The sequence below is a fragment of the Chelmon rostratus genome, chromosome 1, assembly GCF_017976325.1.
Source record: "Chelmon rostratus isolate fCheRos1 chromosome 1, fCheRos1.pri, whole genome shotgun sequence".
In the NCBI taxonomy this organism is placed as follows: domain Eukaryota; kingdom Metazoa; phylum Chordata; class Actinopteri; order Chaetodontiformes; family Chaetodontidae; genus Chelmon; species Chelmon rostratus.
In genome coordinates this window covers 22,341,041-22,363,040 of record NC_055658.1, presented here as the reverse complement: position 1 = coordinate 22,363,040, position 22,000 = coordinate 22,341,041, and the positions used below count along the sequence as shown (strand labels likewise).

General features: G+C 42.6%; 2 protein-coding genes across 6 annotated transcripts; one reads left to right on the top strand and one right to left on the bottom strand.

The window, feature by feature from the left end:
- The first annotated feature begins 369 nt into the window (after nucleotides 1-369).
- dhdh.2 (dihydrodiol dehydrogenase, tandem duplicate 2) lies at nucleotides 370-3,176 on the top strand. The gene is made up of 7 exons (XM_041940830.1): nucleotides 370-481; nucleotides 1,264-1,375; nucleotides 1,564-1,727; nucleotides 1,895-2,147; nucleotides 2,314-2,438; nucleotides 2,612-2,762; nucleotides 2,983-3,176. Exons 1-7 carry the CDS (start codon nucleotides 374-376, stop codon nucleotides 3,090-3,092), a joined length of 1,023 nt encoding a protein of 340 aa, XP_041796764.1. The 5' UTR covers nucleotides 370-373; the 3' UTR covers nucleotides 3,093-3,176.
- Nucleotides 3,177-3,424: 248 nt separating this feature from the next.
- pkma (pyruvate kinase M1/2a) lies at nucleotides 3,425-21,735 on the bottom strand. Of its 5 annotated transcripts, none has more exons than XM_041953437.1 (11): nucleotides 21,673-21,735; nucleotides 14,119-14,303; nucleotides 13,737-13,828; nucleotides 11,237-11,368; nucleotides 10,929-11,115; nucleotides 10,533-10,803; nucleotides 10,171-10,321; nucleotides 9,790-9,942; nucleotides 7,622-7,788; nucleotides 5,440-5,621; nucleotides 3,425-4,720 (listed from the first exon to the last, which is right to left on the bottom strand). In XM_041953437.1, exons 1-11 carry the CDS (start codon nucleotides 21,717-21,719, stop codon nucleotides 4,614-4,616), a joined length of 1,674 nt encoding a protein of 557 aa, XP_041809371.1. In that variant the 5' UTR covers nucleotides 21,720-21,735; the 3' UTR covers nucleotides 3,425-4,613. The 5 variants fall into 5 exon arrangements, with proteins under 5 accessions (XP_041809371.1, XP_041809455.1, XP_041809538.1 ...); XM_041953521.1 differs by lacking the exon at nucleotides 7,622-7,788 and adding an exon at nucleotides 7,025-7,191; XM_041953604.1 differs by lacking the exon at nucleotides 21,673-21,735 and adding an exon at nucleotides 20,156-20,306.
- Between the last annotated feature and the right edge of the window lie 265 nt (nucleotides 21,736-22,000).

The window sequence follows — 22,000 nt, the reverse complement described above, 5'->3', positions numbered from 1 at the left end:
TACTACTAATAATAATAATAATAATAATAATAATAATAATAATAATAATAATAAATTATTATTATTATTATTATTATTATTATTATTATTATTATTATTATTATTATTATTATTATATTGATGATAGATACTTTATTAATCCCAAGGGCAATTCAGAAAAAGAAAATAAGACAAACATAAAAGCTTAGTGTGTTTTTTCTGGGGTTATTTGTCTTATTATCAGTATCTGGAGGTCACGTTTCTGTTCTGTTGCACGAATCATCATCATCACCGTCACCATCATCATCATCATCCTCATGTTATTTTTGTACGACGTCACACAGTTAAAATTAATACTGTACCGCCACCTTGCGGCGGAGACCCGCCACCGTTGATGACTGTGCTATCCAATATGGCAACCAGGTGGGGGATCTGCAGCGCCGGGAAGATCAGCCATGACTTCACCGTGGCCCTGAAATCTCTTCCTCCTGAAGACCATCAGGTATCAGTGTGATGAGCGGAGGCGCGGACACAAACACACCTGTTTCAAATGCGAGGCGTGCGCTCGGGACTCGGCGGGTCTGTGGCTCCGCGCACACGTTCAGTACCTGCCGTGTCGGACGAGCTCGAGTTCACGCTGTTAAAACCTGATCCCGATGAACCTGATCCCGATGAAATGTTGGAGATGACATACACTTTAGCTCGTTAAACCTGCAGCTTTAACGAGCTAAAGGCCTCCAACACTGGAGAACAGTGAGTTTAGACTACTGGAGGCTAAAGTCTGCGGCATTTTCAACACTTTGACATACTTTTTCTTTACCGTAAATACGCACTAAATGGGCATCCATTTTTGCGCTCTAACTGAAGAATTACGCTTTTTTTCTTATCTTTCTTTCTTTCTTTTTTTTTTTGTTTTACGGCAACAATGTTGAATTTGAATCAAAATTATAAAACAGCTTCAGATAATACACCACTCACCCTCTCGCCAAAGTGAATATAGCTAAGAAAGTTTTAATTAAAATAATTTTGCAGCTCTGCTCAGTATCCCCCTGAATCACCAAACACTTAAAAAAGGCTGAGTTCTATATCTGCTTGAGTTATGAGAGTTATGCAGAAAATATGACATGGCAACACTGAGTCCACATTGCGAAGAAAAGACGTCAGACAGCCCTAACATCAGCCAGGATTACAGACCGCACAAGCTGGGTTGTGACTTCTGATGAGCCTTTCATGTGGGTGGGACAGGAGCACTGTGTGCTAGTAAATCTGAATCTGCATTCCCAGGTTGTGGCTGTGGCAGCTCGCAAGTTGGAGGATGCGCAGGAGTTTGCCAGGAAGCACAGCATTTCCCGAGCGTACGGCGGCTATGAGGAGCTGGCCAGAGATCCGGACATCGGTGAGTCTCAGTCAGACCCCAGACGCTTCAGTCAGAGCACAAATTTAAACCCACCTGTTGGACTGCCACTCATTTCCAGTCCAGTCTGACCTGCAGCTTTTTTCATTTCCTGTTGATATTTTGCTGTTTTTGCATGAATCTCTCTTCTACCAACGTGCCCTCTGCTCTGTGTGTTTGTGCGTGTGCAGATGTGGTGTATGTTGGAGTCATCCACCCCTACCACCTGAGCACTTGCCTGCTCTTTACTAACGCCAAGAAGAACGTGCTGTGTGAGAAGCCGCTGGCCATGAACACCAAGGAGGTGAAGGAGATCCTGGCCTCTGCCAAGGCGAACAACGTCTTCCTCATGGAGGTACGGATTGAGCCGACCAAAAAAGAAAAAACTCTTCGCAGCTTTCATTTCTTCTTCACCACGTTTTGTTTGCAGAATCCTTCTGAGCTCTGCAGCATTGTTATGATAGTTGTATGAATGCAGCATCAGTGTAACTGTATGAAATGCCTCCTGTCCTTTGCTTTAAGGCCGTCTGGACCCGATTCTTCCCGGCCTCAGTGGAGATCAGACGGCTGCTGGCCCAGGGGGAGGTGGGCGAGGTGAAGATAGTGAGATCGGAGTTCTGCTTGCCATTGATGGACGTGGCTAGATCAGTGCAGAAAGAGCTGGGTGGAGGAGCAATGCTAGATCTCGGCATCTACTGCCTGCAGTTCGTTTGCATGGTGTATAATGGAGAGAAGCCGGAGAGCATCCAGGCCATGGGGGTCTGCATGGAGACTGGTAATGAAAAAGAGACCAGTGGGGTCTCACAGATGTGATTTCTGAAGCTCTGTCACTTCATTAACACGTTGGGAAGTGGTTGATCTCTCACTGTGACGTCTTTGCCGAACAAACAAACAAACAAAAAACTTCAAATGTGAATCATTTGTTTTGTATGTTGTTGCAGGAGTGGATGAGACGGTGGTTGTCACTCTGAAGTTCTCCAAGGACAGGATGGCAGTGTTTACCTGCTCCGCGAGCATGCTGCTGCCCAATGACGCCGTTATTGTGGGCACAAAGGGCTCCATCAGGGTAGGACCTCATTTAAATTCAAATACTCTGAAAACTGTGTGCTTCTGCTTGTTGTGAAGTGAAGCAGTGTAGGAGGGAAATAAGGACGTTGTGTAACAGGAAGAAGGGGAACACCACACAATACTGTATAGACCATAATTGTGAAAATATGGTGTTGTGTATTTTTTTTTTAGGTGCCAGAACACATGTGGTGCCCTACATCCTTAATAGTGAATGGGAAGGAGACCAAGTACCCAGTGCCAGAACCATATTTGCCTCTCAACTTCCTCAACAGCACCGGGATGCGTTATGAAGCAGAGGAAGTTCGGCAGTGTTTGCTCAAAGGTACTGAGCACACTTTAGTCTGTATCTACATCACCACAACCGTGAAAGAACGTATTAGCAAAATAACTAACATAACTGTAATGAGTAGGTAGTTGAATTCTCATGCATGTTACTTGTAATACTCACTTTTAACACAGGGTGGCATCAGAAACACTGAAATCTTAATGGCTGACAGAACAGTAAGCTGTATGTGTCTTAACACAATGATCTTCTCCTGTAGGGCTGAAGGAGAGTGCAGTTATGTCCCATGCGGACTCTCTTCTGCTGGCTGAGGTGGAGGATGAGATCCGCAGGCAGGTGGGGGTGGTGTACAGCCAGGACCGCCAGTAAATGTTCAACATGAAATCTACACCATTTCTGCTGGCTGTATAGATCCATGTTACAATGGCAAATAAACTCTTTGTTCTTTTGGTCTTTTTTGATCAACTACATCCTTTTACTATGCTGGCCATGATTACCTTCAATATGGTTAATCATAAACCCATTCTCAACTCATCATATTTATATATATATATTTATTTTCAACAACTTTGTCCTAGTTTAGTCTCCAGAATGTTTCACCAGAGTCCTTTACTTCATGTAAATGTACTGTATTGCCACCCATAAACGTCAATTCCAGATTATTTATTGTCAAACAAAGCATTTGCAAGGCAGAGTTAAGATAGGTGCTCATCTCTTTTATTGATGGAAATCCAGCCTTTTAGGACAGCTCAGTACACCAGCTAAACAATAGAATACCCCTTTACATTTAGTTAGTTCTTAGACTCAGCGTTACAATCAAAAGCATGTTAGACATATGATGACAACTACAGTGGGCCACTAACATAGGAGAAAGATAAGCAGAGGGGCTCTACCCATCACCCGCTGGGGTTGAGAGGGACACGGCGTCATCCCTTCATCAGGTCCCCTGTGAAAAAGACCCCTCAAAGTGCTCGTTCATATCGGTCAACTTTAGTGAACCATACAGGATTCATAAGTGCCAACTTAGAAATGATCCAAATGTAAAGGCTTTGACACATCTAATAACACAAATACAGTAACTAGATCAACACCTCTCAAGTGGACACCCAAAACTAACATTTCTCTAGTCAGACAAAATATAAGTAGTATTGGATGTCCTAAAACAAAACTTTACCATTCACAAAAGTCAAGTATAATATCGAATGTAACATGGTGTGGAGTAGATTAGGAGTGCAACACTTACAGATACACTTAAATACAGTGAAAGCTGGCATTAAGAGAGGACACTTCATACAGACAGCACTACAGAAAGACCTGTTTGGGTGGAGTGGTGGAGCTGGGGCTGCAATGTAGGAAGAGCCCTTTGACTTAGGTTGCCACAAGTTTGTTCGTTGTATCGGCAGAGGAGTGCGATTAGTAAACTGTTCCAGTATTCAAGGTGCTCTGTGTTAAAGTCAGCCCCACGACCCACCCCACCTAAACAAGAGTCGGTATGCACATGCACACAGACCAGGATGCATTCACTCTCAGACTGGTTCACTTTTAATACAAGTTTTTGAGTGAATAAATACAGCAGTTTCTGGTCAGGGTGTATTAATCTGAGGCCCTGCAGACTGGTTTGACTGAGAGAATCGATGTGAAAGGAATGAAGACGTGAAGTGGAATCTTACGAATCAAGCCTCCACTCCCACCCAAAACAGCTCTTTGGCCACGAGGGCTACACTCTATATTTTTAATTTCTTTGCGTTATTGGCTAAATTGTTCAGGGGATGACTCTGTCAGCCCAGGTGTTGAATGAGAAGGGCTGTGAGCTGCAATGGATTGTGGGGTAGAGAGCTATGAAAGATAGATGAAGGTGGAGGGAGAAAGCAGAGCAGCCCTGTTGGCTGTTCAAGCCACCAGAACCACGCGCATGGTGTTGGTGTAACCAGAGCCTGGACGCCAGCCGGTCAACACGATGACAACGTCTCCCTCTTTGAAGAAGCCTCTGGCTTTGCCTGGAAATTACACATGACACATTTAATTAAATATTGTAATCACTATTTTTTGTTTTGTTTTTTAACTGTTGTTTTAACTAAATATCTGTTTAGGTCTGACATATTTGAATCTATGTAGAATGTGAAAATATTCTGGCCCCATGCGTTGTTTCCCCCGCTGCCTCCTTCTCTCTCACTCCTCTCCCAGTTCAGTGAATTAAGAGCTTCTTTCAACCAATCAAGAGTTAGTGATGATTAGAACAGTGAAAAAATGACTCAAGAGGGATATGTTTTATCTTGTTTATGTCACATTTCAGTGAAGTGAGTTTTAGGAAGATAACTTACTGTTTTTGTGAATGGAGTCTGGTGGGTTTGGCGAGAGCAAAATAATGGCTGTTTCTAATCAAACAAAACGGATCTAGCTCCATATCAAAAATGTATCTCTGTAGTATCCTTTCCATAATGTTATAAGACACTCACTAAAATAATCTGAGCCTGTCACTGACAACACTTTTAGTGGACGTACACTGACGATGTGCAAACACTCAAAGGGACACACATTACAATAGGATCTATGATCAGATAATGCTTGACCGGAAACAAGCCTCCCGTTTGAGATACTGAATGCGGATAATACACAAAAATAGACATTTAAATGGTTCGAACTTTTGTTTTTGAAGAGGAAATATTCAAATGTCATTTTTGGCCAGTTTTAGAAGCCCTAATTATTAATTACTTACCCATATCCATGGCAAAGTTGACACGCATGTCAACGTCCTCTGCCCACACATCGTGGGCGGGCTTGGTGTAGAGAACGGGGAAGATGCCGCGGTACAGGTGGGCTTGGCGAGCTGTCTGGGCATTACGGGTCACAGCGAGGATGGGGGCACGTGGCCTGTACCTGGAGATCAGGTGGGCGGACCTGTACACACACACACACACACACAAATATACAGCTGAGCAAACTAGGTGAGGCAGATGCTACTAGCATGCACATATCCATAGCCAACAATGCACCCAAAGCATGATGGTTTTCCTAAACCTAACCAAGTATGGAAAAACTGTATCACCTAGTGACTGGTGTAAATAGCCAAATAACTGCAGTATGACTATTCTCTCCTGGGTGCAAATAGACACTCCAAAAAGATTAACTTACTTCATTCACATTTAGACTATTTTCCTTTAAACTAATGATTACAACAGTGTGACTAGATAAATCCATGATTAAGGAGGGAAACAGCTGAACAAGTTCAATGCTAAAATAGTCATGCAAAGTGGTGTCTCCTTCAATGTGCACGAACTGTTTTTACTCTCAGAAAAGCCAGTAAGAAGCTCCGATATCACAGCAGTATGTTGAGTTGTTTACATAAAGAGTATAGATTATTTAGATAGACATTCAAAAGCAGAATTTGAAGGTAGACATAGAACCTTATGTTGGATAACCTTTTAGCACCGTGTAAGCCATTAACCTTAATCCTTTGTACATGTAAATGAACTTCATGCAGATGGATTCCTGGTAGAAGCAATTCAGTGTGATTAAAACCCTGCACCCCAGGTAGGTGTTTCCAGATATTCTGGCTGACTTGGACTTCCTCTTAGGCTCAGCAGGAATTTGGCGAGCTCAACAAGCCCCATATGCTTAATAGAAACAACCAAAAGGTGTTGAGTTGCCCCACCCGACCACAACATAACAAACAGGATAGTCCAGGAAGATCAGCAGAGTCTGCCAACGCCCAAGCAGTCCGCAGAAGTCTAATCAGCAAAAGTTAGTGACAACACTTATCATGGGTGTGCAGAGGCTTAGTCACTGTCAGTGGCCCGATTCAAATGTCCACTCTCACACGCACACTTGGATGTGCATTCCTGTTAAACCAGTGAGGGCTCAGGGCTTAGTGGGACAGAAATGGAATGGACCTTGCTTACCCACAATTTATACTACAGTGGTATAATGTTAAAAATGAGAAGGCCAAGTTTATATGTGCTGCATATAGCAGGAGGCACTGAGAACAAGTAATGATTTCCAATAATGTTTTCGAATTGGATATGATTTCATACACTATATGAAGCTTTATAATCAAGTGAGATGTAATAAGATGAAGTCTATAGAGGATGGACATTGGGAAGGGGCTCATGACAACTCTCACATTTACAATCTGGTGCTATCTCCACCCACCCTCTGCAACAGCGCACGCCAGACACACATGCACATACACACAAAATCAACATATTGGAGGGAGACTCAGGAGCTGTGTTGGACAGGTCGTCATGTACTTGGCACATTACCTTCAGGACCAGGATGATTTCCCCTCTGCTCCGCTATCTTACCTCCCAGTCTTGGTGAGAACAATGAAGGCACTAGCGCAGGATTTGAAGGATGACTCGACGGCACCAACAGCTACAGCCTCTGAAGGGTCTCTGGTCAGATGGGAGTGTCTCCTCAGCTCCTCAAACAGCTGCCTGTGGAAGGTGGCCGCCTCGGCCTCTCGTGCTATCTGAGCCCAGAGGGACCATGAGGGAAGGGGTCGGGGGGTTACTCTCAATCACACACACACACACACACACACTACCGCTGCTGCACGCCGAGTCTTTCACACCACTGGGAGTGACTGGCAAATGCTAAGCTAGACTGCTGGTTAAACAGAGTTAGCAGACAGCTAACTGTTCCTTTAAGCAAACTGAAAGAGGCTGGATGACTTCAGTCAAACTTGGGGGCTAAGGTGTTTGTGCCCTTGTACTCCAGGGTTTTGAAAAATTCTTACATTTGTTCACATGGTTAAAAATCAACCAGCAGTCTACTTAAGGTGTTTGCCAGCATCTCCCAGTTACTTCCTCAGTCAGTCCCTGTCTGACCCTACTCTCCCTCTCTCAGACTGCTCAAGTACCGATAACATTGTCCTCCTTGACCTGCCAGGACCTGCCTACCTTCCAGAGCCAGTGAGCACAATGATCCCAGAGGCTAAGCTCTTAAAGGAGGCCTCAACAGCGCCGATTGCAATAGCCTCAGCGGGGTCTTTGCAGTGCGGCGTGGAGCGGCGCAGGTCCTCAAACACCTGCCGGTGGAACATGGCTGCCTCGGCTTCACGAGCAATCTGGCACAAATGAGGGCAAGATGCATCAAGCAAGGGCATTCCCACACCAAGCGCACACACAGATGTAAAATGAGGTAAATGGGAGGGAAAAAAAAGGGCAGGAAAATGGGAACGGAGAGGGACAATGTTGGAAAGAAGCAAGAAGAACGGAAGTTAAAAGAAAGGACAAGAGGGACAATGAAGACAAGAGTTTAGGTGTGCAGTTAGTGTGGGTAAACAAGGAAGCCTCAACACTGATGGATATCCAAGAGTCAAAATTTTACCATAGCCATTTACATGAGGTATTACATAAAATAATACAATACAACCCATGGTAATCTATTAAGGAGTTGAGGCAACTCAACTGCTGAGATAACCTTTCCAAAAGGACTAGTTCACCTTAATATTAAAAGAATGCATATCAAATGATAAATGAATACAAATTGACAGATCTGAGCTTAATAAATTTACAAAATAAATGACTTAATAATAAATAACTATTGAAAAACCTGACTTAAGTCAACAGAGGGATTAAAAAGAGAACTGGGAGTTACAATGCCACGCACTGCACACAAATGTGAAGACATGGTTGAAGACAGTTAAGAAAAAAGTACAAGCAAACTGTTAATTTAAGATGCTAAGATTGAAGTCAAGGAGGAAAAGACGATGCCTGACAGCAAAAGCAGCTCAGAAGCAGATTTAGTCCATGTGATTTCTCACAGTTAATAGCTCAAGAAGTCGTCTCAATATATGTATGGTTTTGGGTCAGAGGAAGTTGTTGTTTACTTTGGATTGTGAAGCACCTCATGCAACTTCAGCACAAGGGCAGCAAGCTCAAAGGCAGGAGCTGCAGCACTGCTGAGTCACTCCTGCATCTGCATAGCAGTGCAAAAACAGAGTGTAGCCAAGTACAGTGGAGGTTAGCCAAGAAAGCCCTGAACAATGAAAGACAGACGTGACAGCACTGACTGCATTATCCATACATGCAACTGATCCGAATTGTGATACTGATGCAAGATATCATTAAGACCTAGTTATTAACAGTACTGGGTCTAAGACTTCAAAAAGGTGTTGTACTTGTGTCTGTCCCTGACTGACAAAACAACAACAAAAAATCTAGGATTACAGAAATACATTTTAAGTAGTTTTCTTTAATCCATCATCAGCCTTGTAAGTGAGCAATAATTGATTAATCATTAAAAGCTTATAAAATACAGAAAAGCACATTTTCCACCTCAATAAATGCACCGTTTGAAGCCCATATGTGTAGAAATTAAAAAAAATTCTGAGTTTGGCATCATTCCAAATTGCTGTTGCTGCTCCCTCTTCACCAGGTTATGGTTGGTTATTTAAGAAAACAGGTATATCCAAGTAGCTAGAGTGACATACATGTGCACTGCAAGTCCTTGCTGACAAAATCTGGGTGGATCAGTTTTAGGATACCAAGTCACTTAAAGAAATGGTGAAGAAGAGTAGCACAGTGAATTTGTTAGATGAAGAGGTGCAGGCGACAGGCACTATGCAGTGGTTCAGCCATTTGAACATCTGCACAGTTGGAATATCTCAGGGATGCATCGCAACTGCGTGCTGTCAATATTGTGATCTTTAAATCATCAAATGTTTAAAGGTGATTAGTCATTCGTAAATTATTCATTAGCATACCTAAATAAGGGGCTTGATCAAAGAATCAAGGATAGTCACTGCCAGTTTGCCTAACAATCCTGCTGACACTTCTTTTAGCAGCTGTTAGACCAAGTGGGGAAAAAAAAGATGCTGATTTGTTGTGCAACCGAAGTCATAGATGTATTCAGGAGAACACGAAAAGTAGGAAATGAGAAAGAGTAATCTCCCAGTCTGTGTCATGCTTACAGTGAAAAATGACAAACCATGCAAGATTTTTCCAAAAACATAATTAATTTCTCCAATCAATAATCACGGCTATTTAAAATTATAAGGCTTTACATTTTGATTTTGAATCAATCATCTGCTGTTAGAGAGTTGTTATAATATGCATTAACTCACCATGTGCTGTGTGCGAACTGCCTCCAGAGGGTAATCTCCCTTGGCGGTCTCTCCGCTCAGCATGATGCAGTCAGCTCCGTCCAACACGGCGTTGGCTACATCACTGCCCTCAGCACGGGTAGGTCTGGGCTTCTTGATCATGCTCTCCAACATCTGAGCGGAACATATACAAATGAATCTCAAAATAACAGCCTTTTGCCTGGTACAAACAAAACAAGCTCTTACATTGTGTTTCACAGGGATTAAAGTGAGGCTGCCTTCACACATGTTCACATGCAGCTGCAGATACTGAACCATTTAAGCTGCGCAGCACTTCAGCTGAAGTGCTGACCCTAACCCTAACCCTGTAGAAACACAGCACCACCTTTGTTGTTATCTAACCTGAGTGGCGCATGTGATCGGCTTGCCAGCTTTGTTGCAGCGACCAATCATCATCTTCTGGGCTAGGAAGACCTTTTCTGTGGGGATCTCAATTCCCAGGTCACCACGGGCAACCATGATGCCATCGCTGGCCTCCATGATCTCATCAAATCTGCACAGACGACAAGTAATACACAATTTAATCACAAATTAATCACAACTGGAACTTTATGACCACAAGAATTTAGAGATATGGACATTTTGATCTGGCCTGGTTACTCAGCCAACAAAGAAATTAATAAAACAAGATCAACAAACTGCAATTACAGCACAAATATATCATGATGTAAACAAAAGATCTGAACTGCTGGACCCACACACACCTGCGCACACCCTCGTGGTTCTCCAGCTTGCTGATGATCTTAATGTCTTTGCCTTTCTCTCCCAGCACCGCTCTGACAGCATGTACGTCTGCCGCTTTGCGGATGAAGGAGGCAAAGACCATGTCGACTCCGTGCTGCACACCGAACTGCAGGTCTTTGATGTCCTTTTCTGAAACAGCAGGCAGGTCTACAGCAGCACCGGGGAGGTTCACTCCCTTCTTGCTGCCCAGGGTGCCACCGTTCTCAATCTCGCACATGAGGAAATCAGAACCTGGAGACAGGTAATTAATGGTTGAGGCCTTTTATCAGGTATTTATACACAGCAGTGCGTCCTTAACATTCTAAAGGATCACAAAACGTTTTATGGGGCCAACCTTATCTACAATTCCAACTCACCAATCTCCTTGACCTGCAGGGATATGAGTCCGTCATCAATGTAGATCTTGCTGCCAACTTCCACCACTTTGGTAATGTTCTTGTAGTCAAGCCAAAGGAGCTCCTCACTGCAGTTGTCTTGGTGAGTGTCGTCCAAGGTAATCTTGATCATGTTGCCCTTCTTCAGCTCCACCTCAGCTGTGCCGCTCTGTCAAATCATGTCATAATTTCTCATGCAAAATGTTCTTGACTGTCAACAACAGCTAATAAAGCAATCAAAAAACTACAGTTTTGGTGTTTAGAATGAGAACAAGCGAGGCTATACTCACTCCCTGGATGAGGCCAGTCCTGATCTCTGGGCCCTTGGTGTCCAGGGCAATGCCGATAGGCCTGTATTGGATACTGCCAGGCTCGAAGCTCTCACATGCCTCACGCACATTCTTGATGGTCTCTGCATGGTACTACAGAAAGGAACACATAGAGGCACTGGCGTTACATTTACTGTAAGACATAGATTTTTATCAGGCCAGGGCAATTAGCTAAGAGATTACATATCATATAGTATTGTATCAATAAACAGATAAAGAATGTCATCGTTAGTATGTGTCCTTGAGCTATGATGAAACCTAAAGCGCCACCTGCAAAGACTCCCATGCCTCTTGCCTTTAAGTACTGAGAAAGTCAGCTGAGGAAGTGCAGTGTTTCTCAGGAAGAAACTCCTCAGTGGAGTCAAGGTTGAACAATAGACACAATAAAACCAAACAATATAAATCATATCAGACACATAAGCAGACTTCAAACATGTGATGTGATATTGTTCACACCATCAAAAGATGAAAATTCCATTTGAAAGGAAGACAGAAACAATGACAGTAGGAGCACTTTTGCCCAGGAAATGTTGATGACCTCGCACAACGCTTTGCGACATGATGGAAGGGAACTTTAGAGAAATTTAGCACTGTCATAATACTGATGTAGCCCATTATTGCAGACCAATGAACACGTAGCACAATGCTGCCTCCTGCACATGGCTCATGCGGCCCACCTTGGTGACCAGAGCTTTTCAGTGGCAGGTTAGTGGCAGGTAATCACATTGGCTGCCTTTCGCACTGGCAACAGACTGAGCAGAAATAAATCTATGGATGACGTCTTGACAGCTGTTAGCCTCCAGAGTGCTGCAGCATTTTAGCAACAGACAGGTGAGGTAGACAATAATGTTTTATGACCAATGCTGCACAGTTAATTTAGAGCAGGTAACTGCTCATGTTTGTGTATAGGTCTGGGTCCATGAATTTCTTATTAATCTTCTACAAAATGTACAGTAAAGCTCTGCTTATGTTCAGTTAGTGCTGATTTCCTTCAATATCATTAAGACTCGTTTTAAGAGATGTGACTTTCTGGATTTGCAACAGAATCTACTTTCTAAGTCCCACTTTAGTTAAAAGTGGACTGACCTTGGTGTTGCTTTGTGTACGCACACAGTAAGAGTCTAGGCATGCTGCCTGCCGAGGAGATAAAGGCAACGCTGGAAGCTACACATGACGTATTTATAGCAGTCCAAGCCAATAGAGCTCTCTCCCAATTGAGACTAACCTTTGATCTTATTGGAATGGGATCCACACAAACCATAGATGCTTTTCACTGAGGAAGACTTCAAAAGACCATAAACAATAGTAACCATTTTAATATTCTTAGATGGTCAAATACTTATGATTGAATTCACTGCAATACCTATACTGCCTAGTCTAGTCTAAAATGCCTAAAACAGCACATCTTTAAAGAGTGTGACACTAATGAATAGTTTAAATTCAAAGGGCCCCGCTACGCGTATGTGGATAATTCTCTGTTTTAATTGGATGATCTATTGATAAATACGATGACTATCTAGGCAAGATCCATTAACTTCTCTAGACTTCCTGCAGGGGCCTAAGGGTTGAGTCAGGTTGTCAGTGAGATTCAGGTCACCTGGACTGACTGCTTGATTATACTACATACAGTAAGCTGGTGGCAGTCAGCCAGCCACCTCTTAGGTTTGTTTGCTTTGGTAAAAGTAAAAGTAAACCATTTGATAATAAATTGAGTGTGTGTGTGTGTGTGTGTACGCGTCTCCCCTCTCGATCTTAACTCACCTGACCATGCTTTCTTAAGTTTGCCTGATCAATAAACTTGTTCATAGATTTGTCTTTTTTTAATATATGTACAGTCAAGAGGGAAGCTTTTTAGAGACCTGTTAAATTTTGACTTTTCATTTACTTTCATTTAACATAAGTTAAAAGTTCACTTTGGCTCATATCTTACTGTGCTTTGAGGTGAGATCTCCAGATTATATAAGCCACTTTATTCATCTGTCCTCTCAAAACCTTAAAAGGTATGAATACTTTCAAGAGCATGTGCCATTGCATGAAACACATATTTAATCAGGCTGCATCACTGAGTTGAACTTACTGTAGCTAGCCCAAACTCTATTCTCAAGATAGCACTACTATGTTTTATCATTCATGATGGCTAACCTAGTGTTTCAGTTCATAATAAATGACGTGCTTCTTCACTGTAAGCTTTGTTGACCATCTACTTTCACCATTTCACCACCATTTTTATGCAAAGAGTTTCCGACATTGCTTGAAAAGCTTAAACAAGCTAGAAAAGAAAAAGCAAAGACGGCCACAAAGGTCAACATACCAAGCAGTATCATTCTGTGATAAAGCACAGAGCCATGTTTGATGGAAATTATCAGCCAATTCAAACGTGACTTTGAACAAGATCTGTGATCAGTTAGCTGTACCTGCCCCAGCCATTTACACAGTAGAAGAGAATTGTGGAAAGACGCACCTCATGTGTGCCGTGGGAGAAGTTCAAGCGAGCAATGTTCATTCCAGACTTGATCATCTCCTTCAGCATTTCCACAGAACGGGAGGCTGGCCCTGCAGGCAGTTATTGAAAGGATTAAGACACAGCATAACTTTTAAATTTCTAAATTAATTTACATTTCATGGTAACTAAGTGAAAAGACCACATATCGTATGTTTCATTTTCTGTGTAGGGATTCCCTTTATTCAGTTACATGCATGTCCAGATTAACTTACACTGAGAGCACACATTAATTTTAGGTGAGCAAAGACGTAGTAGTAGTACTAGCAGTCATAGTAATAGACTACTCAGCCATAATGGTGCAGCCCTGCCACTAAAATGTCAGCCAGTAATGTTGACCAACCAATGGTGCAGATGATGCCAGTGTTGCGTGCGGTGGTGGGCTCGGAGTCAATGTCCAACAGGCACATGTGTTCCAGGAAGGTGTCAGCCATGGCAGCGTTGAGCTGCTGTGTCTGGATGAAGGCAGAGCCCATGTCTAGAGACTTTGAATGAGGCATGGCGTTCGATGGTGCAACTGTAGAAGTCCTGCAGGGAAACAAAATGAAGAAAAAAGGTTTAGAGGCACAGCAACGGCAAATGAGAGCTTTTCTCCGGTTCTTCCGGCAACTCTTTAAAAAGTTATCAGGCACGTTAAAAATGAACAAACTGAATCTGATTTTTAAAATAGCACTTTGACTGGGAGCTAGAAATAATTTCACATTGTGTTGCATTAATGTGTAACTCATTGGTCTGACAAATCTTTGGTTAGGGATTTATTTCCCACTGAGGTCACAAAAGATATTATTGGCATTGTATCCGGCCTGCTGAGTGTCCTAAGCAACATACTGCTCCCAGTCCTGTTGTGTAGCTGACCTGGTGAAGTCAAAGGAAAGGAGAATGTCCAAGTAGGAATTACCTAATAATGTTGATTGCTGGCATTCAAGTGTATACTACAGGGCCAAATTTATGCTTTTACATCCAGCACAACTATCTCCATCTAGCCTCGCGCTAAGAACAATGAAGACTAAAGTTTAGCTTATGAAATGTCACCACTGCAATTCTATGTAAATAATGGGGTATTGTGAGCTACTTTGCACAAAACTGTCCTTTCTTGAGCTACTATTTGCCTTTCAAGTTGCACAATCATCATCTTATACAGCGGATAAGTCTATGGTTATGTCAACTGTGGAAAAAAATAACATTCCTTCTCTTTCAGGTAGTTTCCATTTGTTTGCAGTTTGATAACAGAAATATGAATGTAGAGAAATGCTATGGGACATGCACTTTACTGCCTCCATAATCTATACTGAGAGTAGAGTAGTATAGCTTATTGAGCTGCTCCACTGTATTGTACACTCTGTTCCCCCCTCCACCCACCCACGTCTCCCTGAGTCACCCATGGTAACGACACCACCACAAAGCTCATCTACAGGACTGGAATTGCCAAAATTTCCTCACGACACTTTCGCCAGTGATTTCTGGCCGGAAAAAGGAAAACACACTATATACTGTACTGTCGCACAGAAGAGATATTACATGATCAAACCCTGTGCACTTGTAAATTGCTCAATACTGTTGTGTGATCACAGGGTGCACGGATGTGTGCCTTGCCTGAGACACTTCCTCTTTTCCCCTTCAGTCTATCCATGGCAGAATTATGAGACACACTCTATAAACGCATCAACATAAAGGCATGTTTCAACAAACAGGCAACGAGGTAGGTTTATTTGAATAGGGTGTAGCACTACCACACTATAATGAGGAGGAATGTTGCTTCCACTATAGCTCAGGTTGCTGTGGTTACATAACTAACGTCCAGCTGACTGAAGCTGAAATGCTTGGTTTAACAGTCTCAATTTGGTGGCACGGTAACAGTAGAAGCAAGACTATCACGACAAAAGATGCTAATGCAAGTTACCAATAGCCCAAATGTAAATTTTACTCAATTACTTACTTACAATGTTCGTCTGCCAGGCACCAACTCAGGCCACAATCCAAACCACCCAGTGGGGAGATTAAGTTCCCACAGTTTAAATTATAAATTTAAGTGCATTTCAACAGGAGACACTCTCACTGGCTGTTTCTTTGGCAGAACAACAGGATAACAAACTAATATCTGTTTAAGGGAGCAACCTCCCCCTTCTTTTCTGATCCCCACATCTACACAGAAGCAAGACCTGTCCTTCGTTCCAAGTGGAAACATGGGACAATATGTGCACCCACCTGAAGTGTGGCTACATGTTAAGTGTTGGACACTAAATATCAGTTACAACAGAAATAAAGAATAATTTGAAGGTATGAAGGATGGTTCTGCTTTACTATTACAAAGTAGGAATTTTTACAAATGCATTATGGTGGGAGACACTACACCAACACGATCTTCATCAGGGGCTGCTGATGATGTAACACTCGAGTCAATGGGGCAGACCAATGCCAGACCAGTGCGCTACGTGAGCACAGTCACATCCCAGTACTGCAAAACACGCAGGCTGCAGGCAGACATCAGAGTGGGCTGAACCACATGGAAAGACTGCAGAGGGGAGAAAAGAGTCTGAAGTGCTAATGTATTCCTGTGCTTTTTTTTTTTTTTTGTTAAGAATTACATTGCCATTTCTTCACAAATAGACCATTCCAAAATCACAATGTTGATTGGAGGGGGGAAAGAAACACCCATGATGACAATAATCAATTAACTATTAAATATTTTATCTATTAAAAATACAAAATGTTTGTAGGTTACAGCTTCTCAAATGTGAGAATATGCTTTTACCCTGGCCTGTTGCCTAGTTTGTATTGTTTATCATTTTGGGTTACAGTAACTTATGAATGGCATCTGACTAAACAATTTCACTTAAGAATAAAAATGGACAATGAACTAGCCAGACATGGTATTGGAAGCCATTTGGTAAAATGCTAAGAGAGCATGACCAATAAAGACATCATAAGTTTAACGTGCTTTAACGCCAATGCAACACTGACAGTTGCAGTTGCAAAACTGAAAGGGGATGCACATTTGTCTTAGAGGGAACGGTTGAGATTAAGTTTCCGCCAGCTCCCCTTACAGGCTGATTTGCCAGTTGATCACATGCATGGACTACAAATCAGATGCATGTCCAACTAGAATTACTGCCTTACGGTTGTGTGCCCCCACCAAGCAGTAAAGTTGCAATTTACATCCATATCTGTCCAGACTCATATAACATATGTAGCAAAGACTTTGAAGGAATTTAATAAATGGTATGTATATTTTTTGGCAAAAATGGAAGTTTAGTAGTAGTATTAAATCAAAAGCTTACTCCTAATACAGCAAGAACTTCTTTGCATGACTGTCATGGGCTAAGACTTTATTAGCAAACAAGTCATAGCCTGTATCTTTGTCAGTTAAATGAAATACCATCCTCAGGCAAGTCAACCTCAAATATAGCCTGTATCCTTAAGTGAGGGGTTATTTCTGAAGATATCAGGAGGAAGATGGCTGGTAAAAAGCACATTGCAAAACAAAATAAAATCCTGTAGTGACTATCTTTCACCAGGTGCAGTAATGTCTGATCCATACAGCCAGTTCCTGCTTGTTATGGAAAGACAAAATTATATCATTGACCTCAGTTGCTGGCTGACAGACATGGACAGCGTGTCTGACCCCAGGACAGCCAGTGAGCAGCAACAGCAGCGGTAGTAAACCTGACACAGATGCAGGGCTAACTTTAGAGCTGGTTGCTAATAATCCCCTCCAATCCCTTTCCACCACTTCTACCTTTGTATCATTCTCTCTCAATGTAACATTCTCAGTCACTATCTTCTGTCTTTCCAAACAATTTCCTCATCACTTATCTGTGATAGATGTCTGCACGATCATTAGCAGACATAGCCATTGCTATCAGGGAGACATGACATTTAGTATCTTCTATTATGGACGTGACGTAACACTGGGCTAATCCAAGTTGGCTCACAGAGACAGTAAATGGCTTCTATCAGTCACACTCACTCATCCAAGGCGCCATTTGCAGGTTGCACTACATACCCCCAGTAGATCTTCCTGTTCCTCCTGGGGACAAACAGGCACGTTACTACAAATGACCTCTGCAACAACCCCAGTGTGTAGGACCTTCCAATACCAATGAGCGAACTTCCCCCTGCAACAGCAGTCAATGAAGAACTGACCGTTGCAGTGCGCGTGCAAACGTTCGATACTTTCAGGAGCTCAAGAGTAAATCCCTTCAATGAGGATAAAGGACATGGAGAGCGCCTGCTGTGACCAAGCAATCCCCATGACCAGATACAGCGGACGTACATGAGGCTTCCACAACGACACACCAGAGCTGTGTAACATCACTGTTACTTCCAGCCTGGGTCATACAATGCCCCAGGTCTAAAAACAGCATTGGCTAATAATAACGCACAGCATGTCTGTTTGTAGAAATTGAATACTTGGAATGTACGATGGCACTCAAACTATGCAGTACGGCATGACTTGAAGTTTATGAATGGCACAGAATGCTATGCATATTTCATGCATTTTCAGTATATACATTTTAAACACAAGCACCTTACATCAAATTGAGTGCATAGAGTTTTGTCAGTGCAGTCAAATGTGTCTGTAGTGGCGAAGGAAACCCCGCAATTGGCAGTGTTCCACCCCATGGTTCTACATTACATTAGGTGGGAAGGGACTGCATGGGAGCAGGGCCAGCTGCAAAAGGGTTAGTTTACTGCTCTGATCACCGGCTCAGCTGCGGCTGAGCTACCTTACCACAACAGCAAGTCAAGGACATGTCCGTACAGAGCAGAAAAATAGCAGTTGCCATCCATTAACTGCCGTAGCTGGTGGACTCCACAATTCAATATTATCTACCCAAATGGCAGGTTGCCTGCAAATGCTGAATGGATGGATGAATCAGTTACAGAGTCTGGACTTTTGGATGAACTTTATAGACTCAGAGAAATTAAATTTGTTAACAGTAATTTTACTGGGATGTAGGAGACTATTTATGACAACCAAGACTTAAGACCACCTGGACAAACAATAGCAAACATTTCCTAAAAGATGTCTCCTCCTAGTTAGCAACCTAGATTTAAATAATAGGCAGACACTAAGCACTTCCCTTCATTGAGCTCATCACTTCAACACTGACATTATGGCTTGACTGGTCCCATGGGATAAACTCCATTTTGTCATGAGGGCCTCCAGCCAGGAAGGACATAGCAATGACAGAGTCTCCAGAATTATTTTATACACAAAACAATTGTTTCCCACAACATAATGCGTATGCAGACTACACCACAGGCGCTAGGCTTGTCCTCCGTATGTCACAGTAAAATATCTGACAAAGGATATGACACTACAGTTTAAATTGTAGTGTCATATCCATACACTTATGAGAAAGCCCTGCGTTGGTCAAATACTGCTCGACTGAGACAGCAGTCATAACCACTTACAACCTAGACAGGGAGGGTGAGACCTGCCTTCCTGCCCATGTATTCAGTGTCAACAAGGCCTATTATCTGTGACACCACTGCAGCAAGCTACTGCAGAGAAGCTGCAAAGGCAATGAACACATTTCAAACTACATTTAACACAGGATGTTATGTCCGTCAACCTAACGAACGAACAGATATGGTGAGGAAATATGGATTAACAAAGGGATGATCGTAATGAATTTCTCTACTGACTAACTGCAACATGAAAGAATACGACGATAAGACACGGCTTTCAAAAATGCACGGAAGCCTTAGCTTTGGTGCATTAATGTCACTAGTTAAGACGTATCGGTATTTTATTATAATATGCTCAAATACTGTGCAGACGATGCGCCAGAGGTCACGTTCTCATCCTGCGTCACATTTTCCTGGTCTAGAGACATCACAGGCACTGACCAATGGGAGGCCGAGAAGACGGAGGGGCCACACCCACAACAGGAGGCAACAGGAAGCGATTCTACAACGTTTGACACTGCATCACATTTAATTTCACCATTTCAGGTGCAATACCCGCGTTTCGCGATAAAACATGATGGCACTGTGTTAATCGGCTAGGAACTGTCAGACATACTCAAAGCAGGGGCAAGGTGCTTAGTTTATCCATCTATCAACTGCATTAATAAAAACACACAACGTTGTTAAACACATGACGTTACGAAACAGGCGTGCGAGACTAGATAGCGTCCAGGTAGAGAGATATTTTTAAACATCACTTCGAAAATATATAGCTGAAGAGTCCAAACGAGCCACTAGTGACTCATACGTTCCCTGACTCGCGTGATGCAGGGTTGGCTACAAATACAATAAAAGACAAAATGGTTTGGAAGGCGGTAATGTGACCGCGCAAATATCCCACAAGTTTCTGAGTCACCCCATACGATCAATTACCCGCAGTCCCTGGTGATCCTCACCCACCTTACCTCGCTGGATACTGCTTGGGCCGATGTAACTGCCGCTACACTGAGACAAGCTCAAGGTGATCTCTCTGCTCTCTTACTTTACGGAACTACTTTGCAGGGATGCTGAGACATATCCATCCGAGGAAATACATATCCGTGAAACTGAATACAACTTCTTAACGCATTTATACCAACTGCACTCATCACAGACTACTCACATGTATGTTTTATTTCAATATCATTTACTTGGAATGTCAGAAAATACTAAAAACGAAACGCGGCGCGGAAGGATACGCGGTGGAAGTGCTTGGCAAAGTTCTGCAGCCAATCGGTGCGTGTGAACGCATCAGTAGCGCGTGGAGTCAGACATGTGACCGAGGATGGCGGAGCGTAGCTTCCTGAAAAAACGCAGTGCTCAGGTTGCAGTGGTTATTCAATTACTTTTCCAATTTAACGGCCATAAATGACATCTAAATGAGCATCGTCTCGTGATGTTACTATGTTTTTAGTTCATTGGAAGCGTCGTCGAACCTGTTGCACTATACGATAACTGTCTTGACGGCCATCAAAATAATGTCCGCTCTCCTCGAATTTCTAATAGCTGGTTTAATAATAAGACCCCAATACTATTTCCCGAAACGCATTACTCCATCACTGACACTCAATGGATGGTTGAGTGATGTATCGAGGACCCTCATGGTGTGCTGGTAACTTGCAGTGTTTGAGGCAATACCTCCATCTAGTGATGAACAATATTATGAGAAATTTTGTCAATGATATGCATTGAGGTAAGTTTAGGTTTAGTTACTTCATATTGAGTAATAATAAAGTTCGTGTTTTTTGTCATAAATATCAGGTGTGATTCTAAATGGCATGTTCTCTGTGATTAATTGGTTGAAATTACATATTTCAAATATACAGCCAATATTGCTATACTAATACCATACCATTATACCAACTACAAATAAATCCACTACTGCCACTACTACTATTACTACTACTGCCACTACTACCACCATTACATTTTATAAAACCACTAAAAATCCTAACTATTACTTCATTTCTAGACAAGATTATCATGAGAAACTTTGTTGGAGGTGGGCAATACATCACTGTGTTGGTATACTTTCTCGACATGATTAGTGTAATGGCACAATGCTAATCAGCTGTGGTTATTAATGAAAGACAGTAACTGCAGATATAATGTTTCTTTGCCCAGTGCAGACAGCTTTTTCCTCCGGATGATTCCGTCTTTTGTTATGATAATCAGCTCTGCCACGGAGATGGCAGACACACACTAAATCCTTGCCGCAGACACAACTGCCTCAGCCGTAGTGAGATTCAAATCTAAACATTCAAATTCTGCTGCAGAGATTAGACAAATCAATCCGGCAAAGATACTCCTCAAATTGCCATTTACTTTGCAGATGCACAAAACACTAATCTTATTTTATTTTTAGTTTTGTTCTGGACTCCCTGAGGCCTACTGTTAAGGTGCACTCTTCACAGACTCCATGTCTCCTCTCTCTGTGCCTCACCTGTTCACAGCTGTGGTGGTGTTAGCACTGCTGCTTCCACTGCCCATGTTGCTGTCGCACTGGATGTTGACAGCCTCTGCCTGGATCTACTGCACTCCACTACGTGAAGCCAATGGACACACCTGTCCAGGTGAGGGACAGATCTGCCGTCCAGTCACCCTGTCCACCAGCCAGGCCCCTGGCTGTCAGTCAGTATTAATAGCTGCTAACACCTGGGCCACGAGGTACAGTAAGACACTGTGGGAACATGCTCAGATAAATCTCAGAGATGAGCAGATAGGATGTCCTAATACTTCTGAATGTATTATTACTGCACAAGTACAGCAAG